Source organism: Myodes glareolus, chromosome 3 (assembly GCF_982192425.1).
Source record: "Myodes glareolus chromosome 3, mMyoGla1.1, whole genome shotgun sequence".
NCBI lineage: Eukaryota > Metazoa > Chordata > Mammalia > Rodentia > Cricetidae > Myodes > Myodes glareolus.
The window spans coordinates 125232760-125258762 of NC_142028.1; the positions used below are offsets into that span (position 1 = coordinate 125232760).

At 43.5% G+C, this 26003-nt stretch overlaps 1 protein-coding gene across 4 annotated transcripts in view; it reads left to right on the forward strand.

The window, feature by feature from the left end:
- Astn2 (astrotactin 2) overlaps positions 1 to 26003 on the forward strand; it is a 979028-nt gene that overhangs the window by 676132 nt on the left and 276893 nt on the right. For all 4 annotated transcript variants that reach the window (XM_048459341.3, XM_085686116.2, XM_085686117.2 and 1 more), the window contains one exon: positions 22435 to 22559. In XM_048459341.3, the coding sequence (XP_048315298.3) occupies positions 22435 to 22559 (125 nt within the window). The remainder of the gene's footprint in view (positions 1 to 22434; positions 22560 to 26003) is intronic.

The window sequence follows — 26003 nt, forward strand, 5'->3', positions numbered from 1 at the left end:
GGGTCTGCTCCCCACCGCCCCCACCACTTCAGCATGTGGTAGACGGATTCCCCACCTTGCAGACACTGCCTCTCTCTCCCCTCCCCGTTTCCAAGGCACAATCTAGAAGGAAATCAGGGTGAGCAGCGGAGGCCCAGCCTGTCTGCACGCACTGCCTACTTGCTTCTAGGAGAGGATTTCTGCGCATGCCCCTGGCTTACAATCCTCCCTCCCTCAACTCTCAGTCAGGTCGGAGCCCCTCAGCCTGACTTTCGTCTCCTTAGGTTAAGGTTGTGCATGTTTCTGACGCTTTACATTTCCTATTCCTGAGTTTAGCCCTGTTCACACATGCACTGTTTCCCAGTCAGCAGGGTCTGCAGCAGGGAAAGTTTTCCCTTCTCCCTGAGTCAAAGCAGTCATAGGTGATTTGCCTTAGTGAGGCCTGTGGTGTGTTTGGGGGAAGTTCAGAGCTTTATGGTAGGGCTGCGCCTTCCAGTCTTGGCAAGGTTGGGGGCCTCTGGCCATAGCCTGCGTTTTTATCCCTGGACATAGTGAACGATCTGGGCCCATGAAGTATGTGCACATACGCATTGAACCAAGGTTCTGTTTTGGATAAGTTCTTTAACCAGCCCAATGCCCTTCACAAGTATGCAGAGGAACCTCAGGTCTGACAGTCTGTATCTTTCCTTCCTTAAGAATAAACTTGTCCAGGAGATGAGCAGATGACAGACAGACTTTTAAACTCCTGACTCAGGTTGCTCGGCCATCATCTCCTTTGTTCCGTAAATGCATTTGGACAGGTGCATGTATCAAACGCCGTGGTGGCTTATGAGACAGATAGGAGCCTTGCCCTTCTAGCTTAGCTTCTGGGAAGAGATAGATGTGGACAAGTCCAAGAGGAATAAAACTGTGTCTCTGATAGTGAGTGAAATGAAGCAAATAAGCAGGCTAAGGAGCGGAACACGTCTGCTCTTCTCCAGGTGATCAGTGAATACTTCCTGGAGGGGAGGACAAGTAGGCAGGGGGCTGAATGGAGTGGAGGACCAGACCCTACACAAGCGGAGGCAGCTGTTTAGGCAGAGACACATGTGTGACCCTGATTACTCTCTAGTCAAGTTAGTGACCTTCTGGAGAGGGGTATTACAAAGGGTATTGAAAACAATGGACGGAACCAAACCAGAACCAGATCACGCAAACAGAAGCAGCTCTAACACAGGCATACTTCTCAGGAGCTCCCAGATCAAAGCATCTGCACCCCGATTGTCAAGCTTAAGAACCTGGCCTCATCTGTAAACGACAAACAGTTTGCTAGGTCTCTGGATGAAACTGAAAGTTTGTGATTCTGCGCCTGGAATGGAATCACTCCTTGATACATTAGCTCCTTCTCCTTATTTTACATAGTCCTCTTCCGCTTACCTCAGCCTGGTCACATGACACACGTGCCCAGTGCCCCAGAACTACACATACTCATGCCCTCAGCTGCAGGCACAGCACCTGTGCATGGCTTGAAAAAACTTACTCTTCCATGAACACAGAGCTGTGTAGACTTCAGAGTCTCCTAATGGGCACAATACTCTTGTGACCATCATGAGAAGCATCCCAGGACGCTATTTCTCAGCAGTGTTCTTCTCACATGTGAGGGCTTTGGTTAGTCAGTCAGACGGCAACTCCTGAAGGCCGGCCATCCCCTGACTCCGTTCTTCTCCCAAAGCAGCAATGTGTGGATAGGAACATTCCCTTCATCCATCAAGCTATCCATAAGAGGAATGGTCTTACTGTCCTTCTGATGCAGGTGCGGAACTAAGGCACAGTGGGAACACAGGGTTACATTTTGACCTATCTGATTTCCTCAAGTGGTAATTCTGCTATAGATCCATTCGTGCTTTTATCATTTTCCACTGATTGTGCTGAGCACTGCCTACCATGTCAAGGGCTGTGATATGTAATCTGTGAGCTTCATCTCCCTAACAACATGGTAGGATGCAACTTTTTTTGAAAATTTATTTTATTTATTCTTCTTTTATATGTTCCATCCTGACCACAGTTGTTCCTCTCTTCTGCCCTCCATGCTCCTCCTATCTCCCCTCATCCAATCCTTGATGCAACTTTCTTAATCTCCTTTCTACAGTTGTAGAAATAAACGCTCAGAGGGAATTTTTATGCAATTCATGTTGTGTGTTCTTATGTGATGGGAAGACAGTCCTTATTCAGAGGAATTAAGGACAGAATTGGAAAGGCAGTGGATAATCTGAGGATGAACCCTACCTTCTGTCATGTATGGAGGTTGGCCTCTGTTAAAGGCTGTGTATCACCATGAACAGATAGAGATTCTGGTAGCATTGTGTCCCACATACAATGACACAAAAACTATAAAAACTCTACCCTCTGCTAGTCAAATAGCCCTCTCTGCCCTCCATTCCTCATCCACATAATATCACTGCTTGAACCATGGGCATGCTTTGTGACCTCCTATGCCTCTCGGGCTCCCAGACGGCCAGGAGCTTCCCATGTTTTCAGTAATTAGCCTCACACATGCCAGAATGAGAAATATCATCACAGATGTGGCCACAAATTTTAGCTAATTAACCATATGGTATGGCTTGCTGGTGGAGCAGGAAGGCACTCTGTGGGTGTTCATTTCCTGGTGTCCTAGGGCGTTAGGTGTGGTGCCACATTCTCCAAGACGAGGACATAGGGATTAGAGTCCTTCTGTCACTGTGTGGAACTGTTCCCTCTGTGCCCCCAGCAAAAACTGCCTTCAGAAAATGAGTGCCCCAAAGGAAGGAGGGAGGGGTGTTAGATTTATAAACAACAGGAACACCTCACCCGCACGCCCATCTTAGTGGAGAAGCTCTGGTGTTGACAAGAGAACCTGAATAGCCAGGTTTAGCAGGTGGCTTGTAGGCTGGTGTAATGGACAACACATTAAACAAGCTGCCGTTTAGCTGTGCCACATTAGGCAGGTTGCTTAGCTTCTCTGAAGTTAAACTACTCCATTGCTCTTAAGTGCAGAAGCACAGGGCTGATGTTCAAGGGTGCAAAGGAAGCAGCCATTGTGATTTCACTGAATTGAAATTCTGACCAAGAATGGTCCTTAAGAGATGGAAATCAGTTCCATCCAGGAGGATGACACAGCAAGAAACAAGTGGTGGTAGTGAACGTTGCTATTACGGACTAAAGATGTCACCAACACACGGTATTCCAGATGGCAGATGCTTTAACTGACTTATTTAATGTTCTCACAGCCAACATCGCTCGATGCTCATTTTCTGACCAGGAGACTGAGGCTAAGCTAGAGTAAGCAGTATCTTATGACCACTTCTTTGGTCTCAAACAGTGATTCAACATTTGCCTAGGTTGATGCCAAAGGTTGTGATTCATGAAAGTGGAGCATTCTACTCTCCCTGGCTTGGGTCACTGATGTAGTGAACGACTGACTTATTGGAGAGTTGATGGCTCCAGGGATGGTCTTGAGACCAACCACCAAAGGGTATCTAACTGAGAAAGAGCTAGTGTGCTGCTGTAACAAACTGTGAATAGGTGGCAGCTGAAATAACAGGTTTATCCTCCCAGTGGGGAGGCTTTAGCATGAGGTGTTAGGACAGCTTGGAGGGCCCTAGGGACTAATCTGACAGTAGTGTCTCTCTACAGTCTTCTTTGGCTTCTGTCCATATTACTCTAGTCCATGTTACTTCTGCCCCTTCTGCACTCAAATAGCCATCTGTTTCCCTCTTATAGGGGCATAAAATGTAATGGCACTTAGGACTCAAGCAAATAATACAGCATAACCTTCGTACTTGAAGAATATAAATTTAGAAAGCATGGAGAAAATTGGACAATAAGATTATTCTGCAACTAAATCCCTTTGGCAATATATGCTGTGTTAGCCAGCTTGGGCTGTCAAATAAGATGCCACCAGCTAAGTTTATTTTTTCACAGTTATGGAGGATAGATGTCCAATATCAAGAAGTCAGTAGGGTTAGAGTTTTATGAGACTTCTCCTTGGTGTGTAGAGAGCCATCTTCTCCCAATGCGATACATGACCCTTTCTCCATGTGCGTACATGCCTGGCTTCTATATGCCCAAATGTCTTCCATGGTTAAAAAGACCAGTCACATTGGATGAACACCTAGGTTAGTAGCATTGTTTTAATTCAATTTCCTTTTAGAGACCCATTTCTAAGACTCTGGCAAGTGAGGTGCAATGAGGAGGACATGCACATACAAGGCATTTACTGTGGTTGTTGCAGATGGAGGTATTGTTTAAGGGAAAGGTGGGTGTCACAGCACAACCCAGTCCATAATATTGACAATTTGTAGGTGTTGGGACCTTGGTATACTGGATGACTGTGATTTAATGTTGCATGGCACTTTTTGATTAAAATGAAATGTAGGAGCAAGAGCAATAGCAGCGAGACTTGGATCTAGCATGAAATTGTAATTCAGGAGCAAGGGCCAGGAGCAGGCTGAGAGGGTGACCCTGGGCTAAGGAAAGCACTTCAGAATGAGAGCCGCGATGAATGCATGTCCAAGTTCCACTCTGGCATGTTGTTGCTAAACCAGAAAGCAGCAGAGGATGAAAGAGAAGGCAGTTCTTCATATCACAAGTGATGTGCCAGAGATCATTACCAACTGAAAGAGTGAGGCCAGGACACTGCTCCTCCCAGGGTAATGTGATTGCAAAGATTCTGTCATTTTTTAGTAATTGAACTAAACAATTCTACAACAGGAGTCAGCCAACAGTTTCCATGAGACTCCAGATAGTAAACATTTTCAGCTTCGTAGGTCATGTGGGCTCCATCACAGCTGCTCATGTCTGCCAGAAAATACCAGAGCAGCAAACTAATAACACAATGTTATAAAAATGCATGAGTACAGCTATGATCCGTGACACCGTTGATAAAAACAGATAGGAGCCAGACCGACTAGTGGGCGATGTAGTTTGTCAACTCCTACTTGGAAACAATGTGAGCGGATAAAACAACCACCTAAACCATGTATTTAATTATTATTTTAATTACTAACCTTTTGTTTTCAAAGCTGTTTAGCATTTATAAAAATGTTGAGAAGGTAGAGTTAGTATAGATCTCCCAATTTTCTTGTTAAGGTAGAGTTAGTATAGATCTCCCAATTTTCTTGTTATTATTGCATGAACCTGGAATATTTGTTAAAATTAATGAAGAAATACTGACACATTGTTATCAGAGTTGAATGCTATGCTGTACATTTCTGTGATCTTGAAAGAAGCATTGTGTCAGGTGTCTGCCATTAGTGTCACACCGCATGCTTTCCATGCCTCAAATGCCCCCTTCCCCATGCTTCATGAATTCTTCCCTTTTTCTGAGCTCTTGGCAATGCGATCCTTGCATCGCCTTCAGAGCTTCATTTTTGCAGAAGGTTGGCATTTGGAGTTGCATGATCTGAAGGCTTTCCAGACATAACCTTTCAAATTAGCAAAAGGGCTTTAGGTTTTTGTGTGACTTTTCATGGCTAGAGAACACAGTTCCTCTTCTTGAGGAACACAACCCAATGTATGTGTGTAATTTGCTTGCTCCAATCTAAGAACATCCTGATTGCTTCTTAAAGCAGGTGAGAGTGGTTATACTCCCATGGACACTGTATACATTTTATGTAGACATGTTTTCCATGCATCTGAGAAATACAGAGGCATGTGATTACTGAACAGCTTGGGAAGAAATTACCAATCTATCTTTCCAAGGGGGCTCCATCATTTTTATTTTCTGACCACCAATAAATGCTTCCTGTTTCCTCACTTCTTTGCCAAGATTGGGATTTGTGTCTTTATCCAGAGTGCTGGAGATTAAACATAAAGCTTCATGTCTGCAATCACTAACCTACATCCCCGGTCTTACGTTTTCAAATTTTAGCAGTTGTAACAGCTCTGTAAGGGTATTTCATTGTTGTTTAATTTGTAATTCCAGAATCACATGTGATTCCATTGCTAATTTTTTTAATTGTTGTGTTTTCATTGTGCATTTTGGTTAAGAATCCTTTACTAAATATATACTAGCAAGTACTCCCAGTGTCTGGCATGACTTTTGTTAATGATGCTTTCCATAGAACTGCAGTTTTGTTTTGTTTTTCACTTTAGTTGAGTTTAATGTGTCAGTCTTCTCTTACATGAATCTTGGGCAAAATACACAGCATCAAACCCAATGTTACCAAGATATTTTTCCTACGTTATTTTATAGGCGATTAGTGAATTTGATTTTTCTCATTTAGGTCTATGATATACTTAATCAAATTTTGTGGAAAGTGTAAGGCTTTTATTTAGACTCTTCGTTTTCTGTTATTCTCTTCTTCTATGTTTTTGGTTTTATTTTTGTACATGAGTGTGTGGCTGCCCCTGCAGTATTTCCTGGCAGCACTTTCCTTTGTTTTTTCTTTTGAATTGCCTGTGCAATTTTGTCAAGCTTTCAGCCAACCACATCTATGTGGGTCTATTTGGAACTTCTGTCCATTTGTCCACAACTCACGGTCTTGGCTACTCTAGTCTTATGAGAAGTTTTAAAATTGGGTGATATCCCTCCTCCAGCTTTGTTTTCTTCCTTGGACTGTGCTAGATGTTCTGGTTCTTCTGCATCTTCCTTAGAATGAATTTGTTACTTCTAGAAAACAGCTTGTGGCTTTGATTTGGATCACACTGAGCCTCTACAGGTCAATCTGAAAGGAATTGATGTTTTCATAATAATGACTATCAGTCTGGAAAACCTTACCATATTTTTAAATTACTAATTTTGTTTATCAGCATGTTATAGTTTTGCTTATATAGACCTTGTTTAAACTTTGTTAGACTTGCAGCTAAGATTTTGTGTTTTGGGTTTTTGATGTTACTATAAAGAGTGTTCTGTTTTTAATTTCGAGTCCTAGTTGTTCATTGCTGACGTACAAGACAGCACCTGGCTTCTGTATGTGAACATATATCTTGTAACTTTGTGGTAATCACTAAGTACAAGAGATTTTCATTTCCATGTTTTTGATATTTTATTCTTACATTATTCTAGTTGGCATGTAATGGTGTATATGCTGTATATGCATGCATTCATCCACATTCATATGTGTTTGGGTACAGGAGTGCACACAGAAGTGTGTGCCTGCATGTGGAGATCTAATGTTGATGTGCAGAGTGTTTCTCTCTACCTAATCCATCGAGGCCAGATCTCTCAATGGAACTCAAACCCTACCTCCATGACTAAACTAGCTAGACAACCCGCTCCAGGGATTCCACTCTCTACCTTCAGAGTACTGCAATTATAAGCAGACCTTCATGTCTACCTGGCATCTGCATGGTACTTGAAGATCTGAATTCAGGTTCTCACACTTGCATAGCACACATATTACCTGCTCCCAGCCCTGATATTTCATTGTCTATTAGTTTTAAAGCCTAAGTCACATTCTTATTAATAGTAATAATAGTTAAGTTTTAGGAATAACATAATTTCTAGGGTGCTATACTGAATATATCATCTCACTGCTTCCAACACTGATATTATTATTTTCTCTTCTTTATAAATGAAGAAGTAAAGTTTAGTAAGGTATAATAATTTGTTTTAAGTTGTAAGAAACTGAGGTTTCCTCTTACTCTGTTCAGTCTTATCAGTAAATGAGAAATTATAATAATGAGCCATAGTAACAGTAACCAAATATACATATTAACCATGTATAAGATTTATATGTATTGTTCATGGGAAGCACTCTTTTGTTCTTTCTCTCTCTCTCTCTTTTCCTCTCCACATCTCTCTCTCTCTCTCTCTCTCTCTCTCTCTCTCTCTCTCTCTCTCACACACACACACACACACACACACACAGAGAGAGAGAGAGGGGGGAGAGGGAGGGGAGGAGGAAGGGTGAGAGAAAAAGAGAGAGAGAGAGAGAGAGAGAGAGAGAGAAGAGAAGAGATTTTATTCATTTTTGCTTTTCTGAGACAGATTCTCACCATAGCTCTGGCCCTGGATCTCACTATGTATCTTAGGCTAGCCTCTAACTCAGAAAACCTTCTGCCTCAGCCTCTCAAGCGCAAAGACTACAGGAGCGAACTAGCATGCCTCGCTTCATTATCACTTTGACTCTTTGTAACTTAGGTTATAAAATCAGGTGCTTTATGGAACTAGAGAAATGGCTCAGCAGTTTAGAGCACTAGTTGCTCTCCCAGAGGACCTGGTTTTGATTCCCAGTGCCCACATGGCAAATGAAAACCATCTGGAACTCCAATTCCAAGGGATTCAATGTCTTCATCTGGCCTCTGTGAATACCAGGAGTGGAAGTGGTGTACAGATATACAGGCAGGCAAAGCATCAATACATACAAAATAATCATAAAAAATTCTGAACAGATGCTTTGATGATCCAGTTTCACAAATAAAATGGCTGAGGGTCCTACAATTTAAAGCCCCAAAAGGATCACACTTAGGAACAAGAACAACTAAAGATCTCACCTCACATGCAGAGTTATTACAAACTGATGGCCAGTGTGCTTGCAATTGTGTACAACAAGATCACCAGTAGTGAACAGGGAGGTAAGCTAGAAAGAGGGACTCCAAAACTGGCTTTAATTACGTTGTGATGCCAAATTTGAAATAACAAAAATTGCGTTCATTAATTTGGTGTCTGAGCTCTCTGTGAATGTACTGACGCCCTTGGTTTCAAGGAGCCCTTGCAAACAATCTCCAACTGTCCCATAATGATATGAACACTTCACCTTAGTGATAAAACAGACTGGCCAATGCTCATATGAGCTGGGTTCTGGATTTGGCTGCAACTGACTTCTGTTCAACAGCGAGGGCTGTGAGACATGGTGGGGTCCTCATTAGCACAGTGCTAAGGAAACCGCAAACAAACCATGTTGCTTTTCCAGTGCCTTTGGGTGTTTCCTGTCTCTCTTGCTAATGGCTAATAAGAAAGGGAGGAAGAGAAGCAAGTGTGTGTGGACAAGAAAGCGAGCATTATTAGATCTGCCTCTGCTGCAGTGGGTTTCTCATGCTAAGCTCATTAGAGGTGACTGTATGGAAGGAGCCCCGGGGAGAAGGGGAAGACAAAAAGGGAAAGGAAACTTTTAGATATTTGACCTCAGCCACAAATCCACACCAGAACCATCATTTGTTCAGATTCCCCAGTTCTACCTCCTGTTTGATTTTAAATGTTAATGTAAAAAAGAAAGATCACCTTTTTTTCCTAGTTGTTTTTAGGAGTAGCATTATGAATGGATGGATGGACACAAGATGATTCGCTAAAATTATGGCCGTGATTTTCCTCCTGCTTATCTGTTGCTTTAAACTTAGAATTTTGAACCATCTCTTACATTTAATTTGTAGTTTGGTCTACAAGAAGATCGATGGAACAAACTGTAAACTTTTTTGAAAATTTTCTGTGGACTGAGTGCCTTTTCAGGAGGTGGATAAGCAGGGGAAAGGTGCTCTCTCCTCAGAAAGTCAGGGAAACCAACCCAGGCAGTAATTTCAGTACAAGATGCTGAGGGGTACAGGTGGTCTTGGCAGTCACAGCTCTTCCAGACGTATGTGGTTTAGAAAGAATCATACGTACCAGAAAAAGAAGACAGACCCTCTCATCCATAGTTGCATGTCCCGTGTTCTTACTATCACAGTTTATGTTGTGTGTCTATGTTATATGAGCTGGAGTGAAGAAAAGGAGGCTGAGGTCCATTCCAGCTCTAAAATTTGTATTCTTCTCTCCCTAACCACACGCCCTTGTAGTATGCTAAAGCCAAGTCTGGCATGGCACAGGCTGACAGCAGTAGCCACTGTTTATTGAGAGTCTACTCTTCTCAGGCCTTATGGCCATGCTGCCCGTCACATAGACTTTTTCTTCGTTACAGCAACTACGTAAGGCTGGAATGATTGCTATCCCCTTTTTTGCTGACCAGGAAACAGAAACCCAGGTTAAAAGTTCAGTGTTCTCTCTAGCCAAAGTCTCATAGCAAATGCGAAGCAGAAGCAGGATGCAAAGACAGTATCTGAGTACAAATAGCATTTTTTAAAATGTGGCAGACTGTGTGCGGGTAGCTTGGGACATTACTAAGAGACACAATCTCACAGCGAACTCCCTCATCTTATGGTTCTTACAAACTTTCTGCTCTTGATTTCACATTTTTTCCTGAACATTGACTGCAGAAGTGTTTTATAGATATATCTATAAATCTATAAAATTCTATATTTAGGATTGCCTAAGCATGCACTGAACAGGGATGACACTAAGAGGCTTGCCAGAATGGATAGAAGAAAACCCACAAGACCTCAACCCTATGCAAAGAACTACGAACAGCTAAGACATGCTGAGAGTGGGAGAAAGGTCTGCTCCGAGGAAGAGCACAGCTGCTGGTTATCCGAAGCCAGTGGCCAGTGCCAAGAGCACATATACAAGTAAAATTATACAGGTGAAGTAAATTGTGTTTCGGAATAGACATCCATACAAACACGCATATAAGAGCAATTAATAAACAGAGGGGAAGTGAGTTTGAGAAACAGCAAGGAGGAGTGTATGGGAGGAAAGAAAAGGGAGAAATGGTTTAATTATACTATAATCTCAGAAGTAAAAGGAAAATGTGGGAGAATTATGGGTATGTAGCTTAGTTGGCGGGGGCTTGCCTACCTTGTCAGAAGCCTGAGTTAGATCCCCAGCACAGCATAAAAGTCATGAGGGTCATATATGGTTGTAATCTAGGTGTGCAGCCTGGAAAAGTAGAAGCTGGAGAGCATCCTTTGCTACACAGCAGATTAGAATTCACTCTTAGTTGTAAAAAATGGTATAAGAGAAGGAGGACAGTGCCCATGAGAACAGGGCTCGCTACCGTCAATTGGTGCAGTCTTCTCTTTACCTTCTGTGTCAGACGTGCTTGAGGACACTTGTGTTTGTCAGGAATGTCTTTAATGCTTAGATACCCCCAGAGATGCGAATGTGGTTGCTCCGGTCGTCACAGTTCCTGAGGCCTAGGATGACGGACCAGAGCAGGGCTGAGGACAGCGATGACGTGGAGAAGGACCAGAAGTCAGACGCCTCCCGCCGTGGTTCCACTTGGCATCAAAGGCCTCTGGGTTTTGATAAGGTGTGAGTTTTTAATGCTACAGTCTATGTAGCAACATGAATAGAGTCCAGGCCTTGCCATTGGAGAATATAGTGAAATAGAGAAACAGAAGGTTCTTGGGAAGAGAAAATTCCATGAGCAGGAGAATATGAAGATCCTAACTGGACTTGAGATATTCTTGATAGGTACATAGACATTACTTTCATTGGCTATGATACAAATTAGTAGCCAGAATCATGGCAGATCTGGGGAGCTAAGGCAGGACTGGGCTGGAGCCGACTAGCTCTACTGTAGGCATCTTTCCATAAGAGGAGTTGGCAGTCTGCTTAGACCAGGGAACTCTTCCTTCAGAGCCTGAATGTATGTGGAAGGTGGCAGCTTTAGTTCCAGATCTCTGCTTGGCTTCATCTAGGCTCTCATTGGGACAAAGCTGCTTTTCTTCTGTGATTCTTATTTACAGCAGCTAATAAATATGATCATAGCACTTTTTTTCAGGAAAGTGCAGTGAGAGAGTGTTGAACTCTCTTACCTCCAGCTCTGAAGTTGTATGTCAAGGTCTAAGGGTCTTTGATTCATTCCTGAGAACCAGAGAGAAGAGTCTGAAAGGACGCTCCAATGGCCACAGTGAGAACAACTCAGTATGTTCCCAGTGTTAGGACAGGACGTGGAATCCCCATGCTGACACACACAGGCAAAAAGAAAAAAAAAAAAGAGGACAAAATGACTGAAGAGAAGATAATGTTTCTCTAGCCTGCAATTTCTTTCAATTTTAGGAATTGCAATTACCGGGGCAAAAGTTAGTAATGGCCGTGCTTGGAATGCTTAAGTGAATTTGGTACCATGGGTACTTTTGTATTTGGAGAGCAGAAACAGAGACACAGGTAATATGTAACCCAGCTTAACTCTGCATGGGCGTGAATAACTGTACATGAGAGGAAGCAGGGCTAGAGACAGGAGGGAGGGGAGATATGATGAGAGCATGCAGTGGGGTGAATCAGTGGCCTTGATTCTATCCTGGGCGACACTAGGAGGGTGACTTCACCTCTCAAAGTCCCAGTCTCCTCACCGCCACCTTGGAGATGATAGCACTTCTTGCACAAGATTGCCTAGCATGTCGGAAACAGAGCGTACAGATCACCTAACACATGGTATGCATTCAATAAAGGGCATTCCCGTTATTGATGTCAGCATCCATATGGGATATTCAACCAGCACTGGTATTTTCAACAAGCCAACCTTTACTTTTTATTTATGAGCAAAATTAAATATTCACCAGCATATTTTTGCATAGTTTTTAAGAACACAGAGTTACACTGTTCAAATCCTAGTTTTTTAAGCTGATGGTATTTAACCTCATTATGTTTCTGCATGTTCTCATTCTTCATCCCTCCCCATACCACTCAGTTATTGTACATGTAAAGTAGAACAATATGTGGATAACTCTTGTAAGAATAACTAGCATATTGTAAATAACCAATCAATACTAGCTTTTTAAATGAGACTTGGGAGCCAGCAAGATGGCTCAGTGGGTTAAAGCATCTGATGTCAAGCCTGAAGACCCGAGTTCTTCCCAGGATCTACATGGGAAGAAGAAAGAAGTAACTTCTACTTGAAAATGCATCATGTAAATAAATATATAAATGTAAAGAATTTTAAAATGAGACTTTTACGTTAGTTAAAAAAGGAAGAAAAGGATGGAGGGAAGAAGAGGGGTGAAATAAAGACAAAGATTGATCAGGCAATGACTCAGTCCATGGGAGGGAGACTGATGTGCCACAGCTGAACACTTTTTTCATTCATTGAGTAAGTGTAACATGAAAAGGCCGTCCTGCCCGGCCCCCCAGCTGCTTAACCCCAAAGAAAATGACACAGAGGACTTCGTAAATTATAATGCTGATTGGCCCATTAGGTCAGGCTTCTTACTGGCTAACTCTCACATCTTGATTAACCCATTTTTCTGATCTATGTTAGCCATGTGGCTCAGTACCATTTTCAGTGGGGCAGCTCACATCCTGCTGCTTTGGCGATCTGGGCAGGAGTGGGAGGAATCAACTTTCTCCTCCCCAGAATTCTCCTGCTCTTCTTGCATCATTTACATTTCCTGTCTGGTTTTCCTGTCTACACCTCCTGCCTGGCCAATCAGTGTTTATTTAAAACATGATTGACAGAATACAGACAATTCTCCCGCACCAAGTAAGCACTTACTGAGCCCTGTGCATGCATCAGCTACTTTAGGCTTTGATGCTTAGCAGTTCATAAGCAGACATACATGGCGCTTGTCCTCAGTCACTCATGGTTCAGTGAGGGACACAGGCAATGACCAGGAATAATAGAATAGTGTGAAAAAATGCTAGCACTGGCCTCAAATTAGGACTCCTCAAAGACAAAGAATTTAAAGAACAGACATGGTGACAATGTCCTCATGGATGATAGGGTGAGGAAAAAAAATCTTTTAATTCTTTCCAGGATGTCCATTTCCTTATCCTTGGAAACTATGATTGTCTTATATAGCGAAATGGGCATTAAGAATATGAGCAGATTTAGATTGTTGACATGATCCAGTAGGGCCCAGAAAAATCAGAAGGGTCCTCAAAGTAGTGGAAAGCTGTAGACAGAGACCGTGCTTTTGTTTCCCAGCTGCCCAGACCCGAATAATCAAACAGAAACTAGATTAATTGCAACACTGTTTAGTGGATGGCTCAGGTATATTTCTAGCTAGCTGTTACATCTTAAATTAACTCAGTTCTATTATTTTATATTTTACCACGAGGCTCATGGTTTGTTGCCTTTGCTTCTTGGACAGCCGCATGTCATCTGCACAGACTCTGCTTTCTTTCTCCCTGCAATCAGTTTAGTTTTCCTGCCAGTCTATATTCTTCCCTGCCACAAGCCAAGGCAGCTTCTTTATCAACCAATGTTAATAAAACATATTCATAACATACAAAAGAGAAATCCTTCATCAGAAAACCAAGGATAAAAATCAGAGTTCTGAAGCAAGAAGGGCTGTATTTGAAGATGGAGAAGAAAGCCAAGGAATGTGGGTAGCTCCAAGGGCTGGAGATTGCAAGGTAGTTATCTGGGAAGAATGCAGCTGGTTGATGCCTTGATTCTAGATAAATCCTCACGACAGCATTGACCTACAGATCTCTAAGATGGTTTGTACTGTTGTAGGACAGTCATTTTATGGTGTTTTGTCAAGGTGGAGCCAGAACATGAGTACATTAATACATGCAGTCAAAGGTATTTGTGAGTTAGAATCATTTTTAATACTTTTATTTCTCTCTCTCTCTCTGTCTCTCTCTCTCTGTCTCTCTCTGTCTCTGTCTCTCTCTCTCTCTCTCTCTCTCTCTCTCTGTGTGTGTGTGTGTGTGTGTGTGTGTGTGTGTGTGTGCACATGGAAGTCAGAGGACCAGTTGGGAGTTGTTTTTTTTTCCTTCGAGCACGTGTTTCCCAGGGCTCAAACTCAAGTCATTAGACTTAGTAAACAACACCTTTACCTGCTGACCCATATTACCGCCTCCAGTAGGATAATCATTGTTAAAAATCACTCTGGCTGGCTGCTTGATAGTTAACAAATTGGAGGGGACATAGTTGCATGCAGATAGCATCATTACCAAGCTGTTCCTGTAGTCCTGTGGGATGGGATGGTGGCCTCAATCAGAGCATCTGGTTATGAAACACTGGCTCTGCATCAGATCCTGAAGTCAGTATATTGGAAAGAGGATTCAAGAAGGAACAACCAAATCCATGATCTGAGCCAGGAGACAGACATGTGAAGAGCAGTTACTCCTGGAGAAGTGTAAGGTCTTTGACATAAGAACCAGAACCACATGTTAGAAAAACACAAAGACACTACTTCCAAAGAAGGGCCCTGTGGCAGCGCCCTGGAAGAGATGCCATGTTGAGTTTTATTTGAGATGCTCTCAGGAAGACTCAATGGAGATCTCTGCATGCTGAAAGCCTCTTTGTCTAAGCTCAACCTCCTCTAGCGTCCTTGCCTCCATGGGAGCAAGGTATATTGACAGCGTTATCTCATTTTCCCTCTGGGTCAGAATTTGGGTAAGGGTGTCATCTAGTCTGTCTCTCATGAAAGTACTTGTCTTACCAATGAAGGGGCTTTCAAACCCCACACAAAAGGCTCTGACTCCAGAGAAAGAAACCACATTGCCATTGTTCACCAAAAAATTTTCGCCAACTTTCTGTGTTTTGGGCATTTTGAGCATTACCCTTGTTCTTCATTTGCATGGGTGCAAGGTTTCATTTCTAAAAGCCCAAACAAGGGCCTCTGGGATATCCTCAATTACACTCAGGCATCTTGGTCTCTCCTCCAGTGGTTCCTCGAAGCCCTCGTGGTGGAAAGAGGATCTCTTTCCTTTTTCTGTCTGGCGGAACTCCTTTGAGGGCATTGCCTACCTAGTCTGTCTGTTAAAATGAAGCACAGTGATCTGAGTTGGCCAGGCCTGGTTTTGATATAAAAAGGAATGCATACTCTTGGAGCTGCCTGGCTTGAGACAGCACAAAGCCTGCTTTGAGATGCAAAGCTGAGCAGGGAGTCCCTCCTTTTCTAGGTGGTGTCTCTTCTTCCACTGAAAGGATGGATGGCATTGATTTAGTATGGATTATGCCAGAGAAATATGATCTCCCATGAAGCAAAAAGGGTTTGTTTTAACATTCTCAAAAATGTTAATTTGTGAACACACACATCCACATACAAGAAGCACTTTCTGCATGTTTTCTCACAACTTAAGTGAAGGGTTCAGAGTGGCTCTGTTGTTTCCCCAGTGGCCCACATATCAAAATAGAGCTCAGTGGGTGAACTGATGGATGAATGAACAGATGAAGGACAGAATGACTTTATATTGAGGGCCTGACCTAAACCTTGAACTGAGGTTCAATATTAAAGAATGACTTCATAGGGAAGTTAAATGTGGCGCATCCACCTGTAATCCTATTACATGGGCAGCTGGATCACAAGTTTAATGCTAACTTAAACTATATAGAGAATACTCTGTAGTGAGAGCTATCGTCCTGACCCTTCAAGTACTGAGTATGAGAGAAGCATTTCTTTGTCTTGCCCGGGTGTGGGGAAGCTTCAGAATAAAAGTGGCTCAGCTGGTGTGAAGAACCATTTAATCACCAGATTGGTAGGCCCCTGATGGAAATGCTACAGTTTACATCAGTCCCACCCTGATTCCTCTCAGTTCCAAAGAAGTGAAGTGGTTTCTTCAAATCCACCATCAAGGCTGTGACGGAGCCAAGAAAGGAACGCATGTGGTTGCTTAACATTAACTGAGAACCCTACTTCTCTGCCAAAGCACCCCCTCTCTCTTGGCAGAAATGCTACTCATTTGAAGGTGAGGGATAGGGCACATTTTAAGCATCAAGTGTCGGGTAGATGTCCACATGAGCATTAGGATATTTGATGGGACCTTTTTGATAGGCTCTGAGCAACCTAGGAATAGCCAGAAAGACTGTGAGTTCCACTGCTGAAACTGAAAATCCCAGGCCAGCTTTCTCCTGAACTTCTTCAAGTAAAACTGCTGCACACCGTTCTGACTGACTCTAGGGTGATTCACATTCTCAAATACCTCTATTTAAATGCTAATTTTCACAGAACTGAGGGGTGATGGTTCTGGCATGCTGGTCCCTATGTATTAATGTACCCAAAATGCTCACACATACTCTTAAAGGAGGAAGTAGGCAGGAAGGGAAGCAAAGTCTGTGGAAATTTTTTGTAAAAGACCAGTTCCCCCTGCTTGTCCTTCTTGTTAGCATGGCTGATCAAATGGTACCTAGACTATTAGAGCTGTTTGGTAGAATTTGTGTCACCTAGAGGTGATGAGAAGGTGACAATGGAGGGTAAGGCCTCCCCTCACCTCCACACATGGGTTAGCTGCTGCTCTATGGCATAGAATACACGCTAGACTGTGGCTTAACTGTATCTAAAAACCCCTGAAAATATTCAGAATTTCTCAAATGTAGGATTTGAGAAAAGCTGACGGACAGAATCAGCAGTCATTAAAGATAACACCTCCCACTTTCTGGCAGCTAAACTCATGAGCTGAATTTTGCTAAGGTTAATGTAGTTTGCATGAACCCTCCTAACTGAAGTTGGGTCTGTGGCTATATAATCTCCGTGGCTCTGCACATCCCACAGCCATGATACACGAGAGAAAGGAATGAGAAGGATTTACTTTAGCTTGGAGACATTAGACTACTGGTATGAAAAAGTGATGTCTGAACTTCCCTCCTTTGGTGTCTCCCAAACATCCTGTTTATGGATGCTCATTAGAGACCAGATGCACCCTGCCTAGAGAAGTCCTGTTTTCCTACCGGGCTCCATCAGTTCAGACATTGTCAGAACCTTCTGTCTCATCTTTTTGGAAGTCACAGTATACTCTGTTGATTCAGAATACTCTTATTCAAAGCGATTAAGAGTTAAATCATTCCTACGTCAACTAGCCATGGTTGTAGCTTGAGAGGATGAATTTAGGGTACCCCGAATAACATATTCCAACATAGAGATGGCCTCGTGAAGTTTTTATAGGTTTAAAACATCATAAATCAAGGCATTTATTCAAATGCATTGGTGGAAACGTCATGCAGATAGTCAATAACATGCAGGAACTCTGGGGTAGGCCTCAAGTGCTATCTGATGAGGTTCTTAGCTTTTGGACTGGTGGAAGCTAATGGCCATTTAAGCTAATTTATTCCAGCAGGTTTGACCTGATAGTCACCAAAACATTAGGTAAGACTCAAGTGGGCAATGAGTCACTCTTGAAGTGAATAAAGATAGCCCAATACAATTGATCTCTATAGTTTAACATCCAAGTTCTCCACAAATTAGGAACTTCTAATCAGTTAGTCTAATCAGCCTAACAAAGTATTTGGAATCATCTTATAGAGAAACTGGACTTAACTTTGATAACGTCTGGTGAGGAGCCATTCTGGAGGTAGGGCATGCCAGAGAACTAACTACGAAAGACAGCGGCTGTGCGTGTGCTGCCCTCTTTTGTTTGTTCCCACCGTGCTGTCAATAAGTACTCGACAAGCATCTGGACTTTGGTCTCCCAGTTTTGGGCCTCCGTGCATTGTTTGAGGCCACAAGGAGCCTGGCATACAGTGAGAAATGAAGGTCTTCCATGAGTGGATCTATTGTTGCAAACTGTAAAGCCTTTCTTGGAAGAAAAGAATAAGATCCAAAAGGCGGATGACAGATTTAATCCGAGGCAATCTCATAAAAGCAGTGACGTATGTGGTCTGAAGGGTGAGCAGAAATGACCTGAGAGAGGACGCATTCCAGCAGGGTTGTAGCCTGGGCCCCTGAGGGGGCAGTGAATGCAGCCTCGCAATGACAGTCTGAGTGAGCAACAGGACGCAGCAGAGGCTGCACTGTGTGGGATCCTCCAGACAGACTCTGAGGATCCCGCCAGTGGAGGAACATCCTGTGCTCACCTTCTGCTGTTGCCCTGGCTCAGAACATGTACTGAATTCATGTGGATGTGCAGAGTGACAGGACCCACTCAATGTCAGAGTTTCCAGGATGTTCTTTTAAAAATTGCTGAGTTGTCTCCATATAAAACCATTGAAATTTAAGTTTCACATGGATGCATTTTGAAGACATTTGTCAAAACAAACAGTTACTCTATTGCTGATTTGAAATAGCAACATTCACTTACATGATATATACACATAGAGACGTACTGCCCAACCCAAGTCCACGTGCATAAAAGTGTGCTCTGCCGTGGGTGTGCTTACGCTGCTCCCTGATCTCATGTCCAGAAGTACATGATTTAGTCCATGGTTAAGAGAGCAGAGCAGATCCTGGCTATGTTCCCTGAATGTGAGTACTCAGTTGAGCACATGCACCGAGCTACAAGTCAGAAGAGTAGCTGTAGCTACCGTCATTCCCAACTATGGACCTCAGTCAGATAAGTTTCTTAATTTTTCTGAGTGCCTGATTCAATATCTATAAAATGGGACTAATGGAGCCTGTTAGAGATTTTGTAATGCTAAAACAACCTGGCCCAACACACACAGATACACACAGTGGGGGTGGGGGAAGCCAAAGAGATCCCAAGACCTAATGAGCTGAATTTGTTTTCACTGTCATATGTTGAGCCAGTACATGATACCTCGGGTCTTTTCCTCAGCCTGGGACTTTCAAGGTCTCTCAGCTTTCACCTGAGATTTTAACTGTTAGCTGAACTTTCGCCAGGGCTGGTGTTTTTTTCCCCTCACGGTCTGTATTTTGCCTTTTCCAAGAGCAGACCGCTGTGAAGGCCCTGTGCGCCCTCTGCTGGCCAAGGCCATGCAGGGCTGTGGTTATTGAGCAGACAGCCAGGAACGGATTTGTTACCTGGGAGACTAGCACCAGTGGTCTTGTCATTCAGTGCTTCATCCCTGCCTGGGTGCCTCCCTCTCAGCTAAACGTGACTCCTCCTTTCCTTCTTCTCCTTCCTCATGAGCTTCGTCAGGTCAGTCTCTGCAAGTCCTTTTCAGGAAGCTCCCGGGAAATATTTATGCAGAAGACAGCTTAACCCATGTTTCCTGCAATTTGGGGTTACCCATGTACATCTTTAAGTTGTCCACTGATGTCAGATGTCCCTAAAATCCTAATACTGACTTGGCCAGAAAGCACAGGAGGTGGAGGAGGGGTCTGAGGGCACTAGTGGGTGTGGCCAGGAGTTGGAGGAGGGGTCTGAGGCACTAGTGGGTGTGGCCAGGAGTTGGAGGAGGGGTCTGAGGCACTAGTGGGTGTGGCTTCCCTCTGCTGGAGTTGTAAAAGCATAGACGGAAGTGGATGGCTATAGACAAAACCTCCCCCTCTAAGGCAGTAAAGGAAATTAAAGGAAATTTTCCTCCAAGGCCTGGCTACCAAATGTACTCAGACTGTAGATCAGTGGAGGACACTTCACATCTGGTGGAGCCCCTCTCCCTGCTGCCTCAGAAGGATGATGTGACTGCCCGCCTCAGGCTGAGGACCGCTGAGCTGAGAGGGAGAGCAGAGTCTCTGTGCATTCGGATTGTACGATGCCACAGCCCCGTCTCTCCGCTGTGGCCTGCTTGGTGTCTGGGAACCCATGGGCACGGAGGCCTTCATGGGAAGACTTCAGTCTGTGTGTCTTGAGGCAGGTCTTGGAATATTTACATTTCCTGAAATGAGAATTATGGACTCTGGGGCCAGACTACCTAAGACCTCATACCTACCAATTGTGTGGCCTTGACTTGTCAAGTTTCATTCAAATTAAAGTTTTTACATACCTGGCATACGGTACTAAATAACGTCATTTCCACTTTTCCACTGTAGCAGGCAGGGAAACTTCCATGATCCTCATTTCATAGATGAGAAAATTGAGGTTTGTGAACTCTGTCCCTGATTACCCAGGAAGGATGCTGTGGGGGGGGGGGGCAACATGGAGGGCAATGTTCAGGACCATCAACCCCTCATCAAAGTTAGTTTCTCCTACCTACAAAACAAGTGCTTGAGGTCACACGAGGAAGGGGTCCTGACACCAGCAGTGTTCATGGCCAGTGTGATCTCTCTCACCAGGCTGGGGAGACAAGCCTGTGTTTTGTCCATGGCCATCACCCCAGGGCTCTGCAGTTGGAATCTGGTAGGTGCTGACCAGAGTCTGTGGCACCCGTCCATCTCCCTGCACTTCTGAGGAGAGGTCTGAACCCAGAAGCCACCTCACCGATCTTATTGTGTGTGTAGCGTTTCCACTGCCTGGAATGCTGTCTTCCATATTTCCAGTGCTGTTCTGGGCTCCCAGATATGTAGACTACATGGCTCCACAGAGTGACATTGGGCACACACAAAATACTATGCTATATAGCAAGCGTAGCATGGAAACTCACCATAGTGCACACACATCCCCTGAACAGAGACCCAGACTCTGCTAGACCTGGCTGTAAATTCTATTCTCATAAACCTAGAATCTTATTGCTACTTATTTGTGATTTACACACAATCCTAGCTCAAGAGTCATGATGAACATGAAGTATTCAGGTATATGTAAAGTGCTTTGCTGGAGCCTAGCAAACTAAGGATGCCATGAATAGCAGAGAGGGCAGTAAGAGTGATGGGGAAGATGATGGGGATGCTGGAGATGTTGAAGGTGATGAGAGCATCATCTTCTCTGAACCAAGCACCGAAGAACATCTTCACTAAACAAATGGATGGGTGATGGACGTTGGATGTGTGTAGGGGGCGGTGTGGGCATGCGCAGTAAAGACACGAAGGTGACACAGCTTGCAGTTCCCCAGCTGCTTCTGGACAGCCCGGAATCCAGGCTTCAAGGCATCACGTATTTTTGGTTTTGACTCTGATTTTCATTTCAAGTTGCCTGTGCCAGGTGGCAAAATGAAGGTATAAGCAGCCTCTGCTTTTGTTATTTCCCTCCCTCCCCCCTCCCTTCCTCCTGCCTCCCCTCCTCCCTGTCTAGACTATTACTAGTAATGCTAACTCTGACCATGCAGCGATCTTACAAGTCAGGAGAGATAGGAAAGTGCCCTTGGTGCCCCGCTCGCCAGCTGGCTGCCACAGTTCCTGCTTGCACATTCCTAGTATCAGCAAGCTTCGCGTCTCTCGTGACTGCTTGTTCCGTTTTTAGGTCAGCCTATTGTCTGAAATAATGAGGTCTGTGTCCTTTTCCTGCCCTCTCTGCCATCCCTGTCCTCTGAAGCCGTATCTATCCAGGATTCCAAATTCCCGGGCTTCACGGAGACTTGTTTTGTGATTCTTTGCAGGCAGGCCTCTGTGAAGGCGGGGCAGGGCCAAGAGCACTAACCTGGGGGTAAAGAGACTGGGTGTGTGTCCAGTTTGCTGGTTGTTGTTAAATAATACATTCTGTATCTCCAGGCCTCAGTTTTTCCCCTTTGTCTGAGCTGAAATATCTTTAGTGTTCATTCTAGCTTAACACACATGCAGCTTTTAAGTTTTCCTTTCTTCAGCTTAGCCTTGCACTCTACTTCAAACCCTTCGTGCTATGCTCCGATCCCTCGCGTCCAGGTTTCCCCATGCCATTGCTTATGCAAATGATGGTTAACAGCCAAATATATAGTTTGTAGAGCCTCAGAGAATGTCTTAACCAATTGACAGCTTGATCCTATTAAGTGTTTACAGCAGCCCTGAGATCTAAGCCCCGTTTATAGAAACAGAAACTTGCTTAAAAGACAAAAACAGTAAGTAGCTAGTCAGTGGGTGCTCCAGACTTGATGCTCAGCCGGCCTGCATTCTACACCCTGTGGTCAGTGTTACGTGCTCAGAGTTGGGATTCAGCAGGCATTGTAGTAAAGCCACCCAGCTGATAGAACAGCTAGCACCCTGCCTCCTTGACCCATTGCTGTGGTGTTCCTGTCTTCTGCTCTGAAATTTCTTTGCTTTGCCCCACAGGGAGAACAACTTTATCAAGGACTTTCCCCAGCTGGCGGATGGACTGTTGGTGATCCCACTGCCCGTGGAAGAGCAATGCCGGGGGGTCCTCTCCGAGCCCCTCCCAGACCTTCAGCTGCTCACGGGTAAGACACACCTTTCAGGCCTCTGCATACTCACTAGACATGGTCGTTTCATGTGTGAGATACAAGAACATGCTAGGATGCTGCAGCCTGGTCAGACTTCTCCTTCGAGAAGGATGGGTTATGAGCAGGGCTCTGCCTTATCTTGGGCCCCTGCTTGGAACCATGTAGAATGAGGGGCTTAAAGAAAGCCCACTTGCTGGCCAGGACCAACTTCATGAGAGGCACCTCCCGAGAGCAAGAACAATGTTCCAGCTTTTCCCAGTGAGCTTTGGCCTGTATCCATGCATCAAACCACTTTCCGTTCAAGTGACATTTTTCTGACATTTCAAAACCTCCAGTAGTTTGTTTACTTTGTTTATTTAAAAATAATTCAAGAGTTAAATCAGTGGACTCTTAAATCAAGACTTTCTCCACTTGGATGCATTTGAGTTTTGTGGCTTATTATTTGTATGTGGCCACTAAGCCATTTGTTGGGTGAGTTTTATTTGTCTGAATTTCAGAGTAAGGTCCAATACTTACTTGGACCAATAAGTAAGTCCAATAAGCCCAATGCCATCCGAGGCTAGACCCTGCTGAATAGTGTTGCGCTTTTGTCCTTCACATCACCCTGTCATTGTCACCAACCAAACCTCCAGGCTCTCCTGAAGTTCCAGAGTTTTGTGTCTCAGCCCGGGGTATGTTTCTTCTCTTCGTTGTCTTATCCCAGCTTTTCTGTCACCTTCTTTTTGGGAAGGGGTGGGATTGATTTTTCTAAAATAAGTGGACCTGGACTCGGTTTTGGTGATAAAATAGTTGGTTGATGTTCACTAACCAGATTGGCTACCCTCAAGAATGATTGACTCTTCTCGAGTGGAGAAAGATTGTCTCACAGAAATGATCCCGCAATGTGACAGACACCCCCATCACTTGCAAGCTCTGACTGACCAGGAGCAAAAAAATCTAACCACCATGATCCTTTTCTGTAACTGACACAAACAGAGGAGACCCCCCATGGGTTGACGGTGTCCTTCAGAGGCAAGGGCGTTTCTATTTTGCAACCCACATGATCCTGCAAGAATGTTACTATTCTGCTTTCACATGGCGAAATTGCTATAAACTCCTCCAAGGTTACATGGCTAGTGTTTAAATTATCATCAAGGATGAAACCTAATTAGTCTGGACTCCAAAGTGTATTCCTTATCCATTGTCTTATACCACCTCCCAGACTTGTCCCACTTCAAAAAATGATGCAGATCAAATGGACCCATAGATGAACTTTCTCTATTAAAGGGCTTTAAAAACTTCTATGCCTTCCGTAACTTCCCCTTCCTAAGATCATAGAAATTCTAGGTGACATGGAGTATTGGGGTTGAATTCTCTCTGCTGATTGTGCATCAGGTCTACAATAGCCTTCTTAAGAGACATGCTTTTTTGGAAAAGCCCAGGAAGGGAAGATACCCATCCACAAGAGCTCATTTCTTTACATGGTCTGCTAGGAGTGTTCTCTAAAGACCCCAACCCATCATTGATTGTTGTGTCTCCTTGGAAAGCTTCCATCTTTGCAACACGGACATAACATTTATTTTTACAAAAATATGGTAAGGAGTGAATATCATGTTTATAATAGGTTTGGTTTACTATGGTTCCTGAGTAATTTTGCAGATTGTTTTAACCATATGTATTGGATCAGGGGCATTTCAAAGTTTTCCAGTAAAGGAATTGCTAAGATTCAAGGGTTTTGTTTTTTTTTTTTAATTTTCAGAGGCTGCATAGTGACTTAGTAGTTAAAAATCACTGACTGCTCTTGCAGAAGACCTGGCTTTGCTTTCCAGTCCCCTACATGGTGGTTCACAACCATCTGTAATTCCAGTATCAGGTCACCCAGGATCCTCTCCCAGCATTCATAGGCGCTGCCCATGTGTGGTATACAGACAAAATACCCAGATGCATAAAATAAGAATACATTTTAAAAATAGAATTACCAAGACAAATTAATCTTCTCTCCCAGAGTTTCATCTCCTTTCGTCAAGGGAGGAACTACACAAAGAATATGGTGGGTAGAGTAAAAACCAGGGTAGTTTCACTGCACAGAGGGTATGTGGTGGGTAGAGTGAGAACCAGGGTAGTTTCATCCCTGTTAGGAAGCTGTAATGACCGAACTTAATGTTTAGGTCCAATCTGAACTCTACAGGAGAACTTCAAGTAATATAGCCATGGCCCCAATGACAAGAACCTAACACATTACAGAATCGTACATTCCAGGTGTGAATCCCAGCTGAGCCAGGGCCAACAGTAACTTAGGGGTGGGATAATGGCCACTTATGAGGGAGGCCCAGGGATAGAATGAGAAGCAGTGAATATGGTTTCATAAATTGCTCCAAAAGCAGAAGGTACCTCCCCCTTTGACTACCACATCACAGAAGGAACGGATCCTTTAAGAGTCCACATCAGAAGGGTCAGCTTTCTCCTGCCAAAGGTGGAGCTCCCTTGTTGATTACTACTTCCCAGCAACAATAGCTGTGAACATGGCTAGGCAGTAGTGGATGGGAGAGGCAATAGAGTCTACCTGCTCTTTGGTGTCTAGGACTCCCATAGGAGACTAATTTCTCAGCTCCAAATCAGGTGCACAGTCTTCTCTTTCCTTCTTCCAAACCCTCTCTCTTTCCCCCCAGAATCACATAAAAAGCATAGGCAAGACAGAGCAGATAAACAGAGAAGACATATTTATAGCTCAGCGTTCTCACTCCAATGGACATGTCTTAGGGGATCATGAATATTTTACTTGAAAATGAAAGCATCTAAAATTATATTATTTCTAAAAAGGCTAAAGAGGAAGAAAGAAAAAACAGTTGACAGTAATGGACAACTTTAATACTACAGAAATGTCCAGGAAGAAATCATTTGTTCCAATGAGATTCTCATTTTAATATCCGTATCTAATATCTTTAAGTGCCTCCTCACCAGGGGACGAGAGAAAGGGATGGGAAATGTGCCTGCTATTTGCAGAGGTGCAAGAAAGCGCAGATACATAACAACAATAATAACTGCTAACGTGACTAGCATTTTATTTTTAATGCATTTTTTCATGATTATAAAGAAAAGAGAATGCAAAGCTTTGGGTGGAAATTTTAGAAAATGGAGATAGATACGAATCAGGGAGTAGGATTTTCTTTAAATGGATCTGCTGCCCGGAGTTAACCGCTTGCCAAAATGTTTGTTGTGTTTCTTCTTTGTTTACATTTTGTCTTGACAACGCCTGTGATTTCTGAAATGCATTCTATGGAACATACATTCTTAATTTTCCCTCTTCATGAAAGAGGCTCTGTGAGCAACACCACCTTCACAGAGACTTACAGAATATTTTAATTACTGTAATATGCTGAGAATTAAAAAGCTGAGTTTGTTTAGTCAGTATTTGTCATTTATTTGAATTGGGGAAATGTATGTAGGTATACAGGTTTGTCA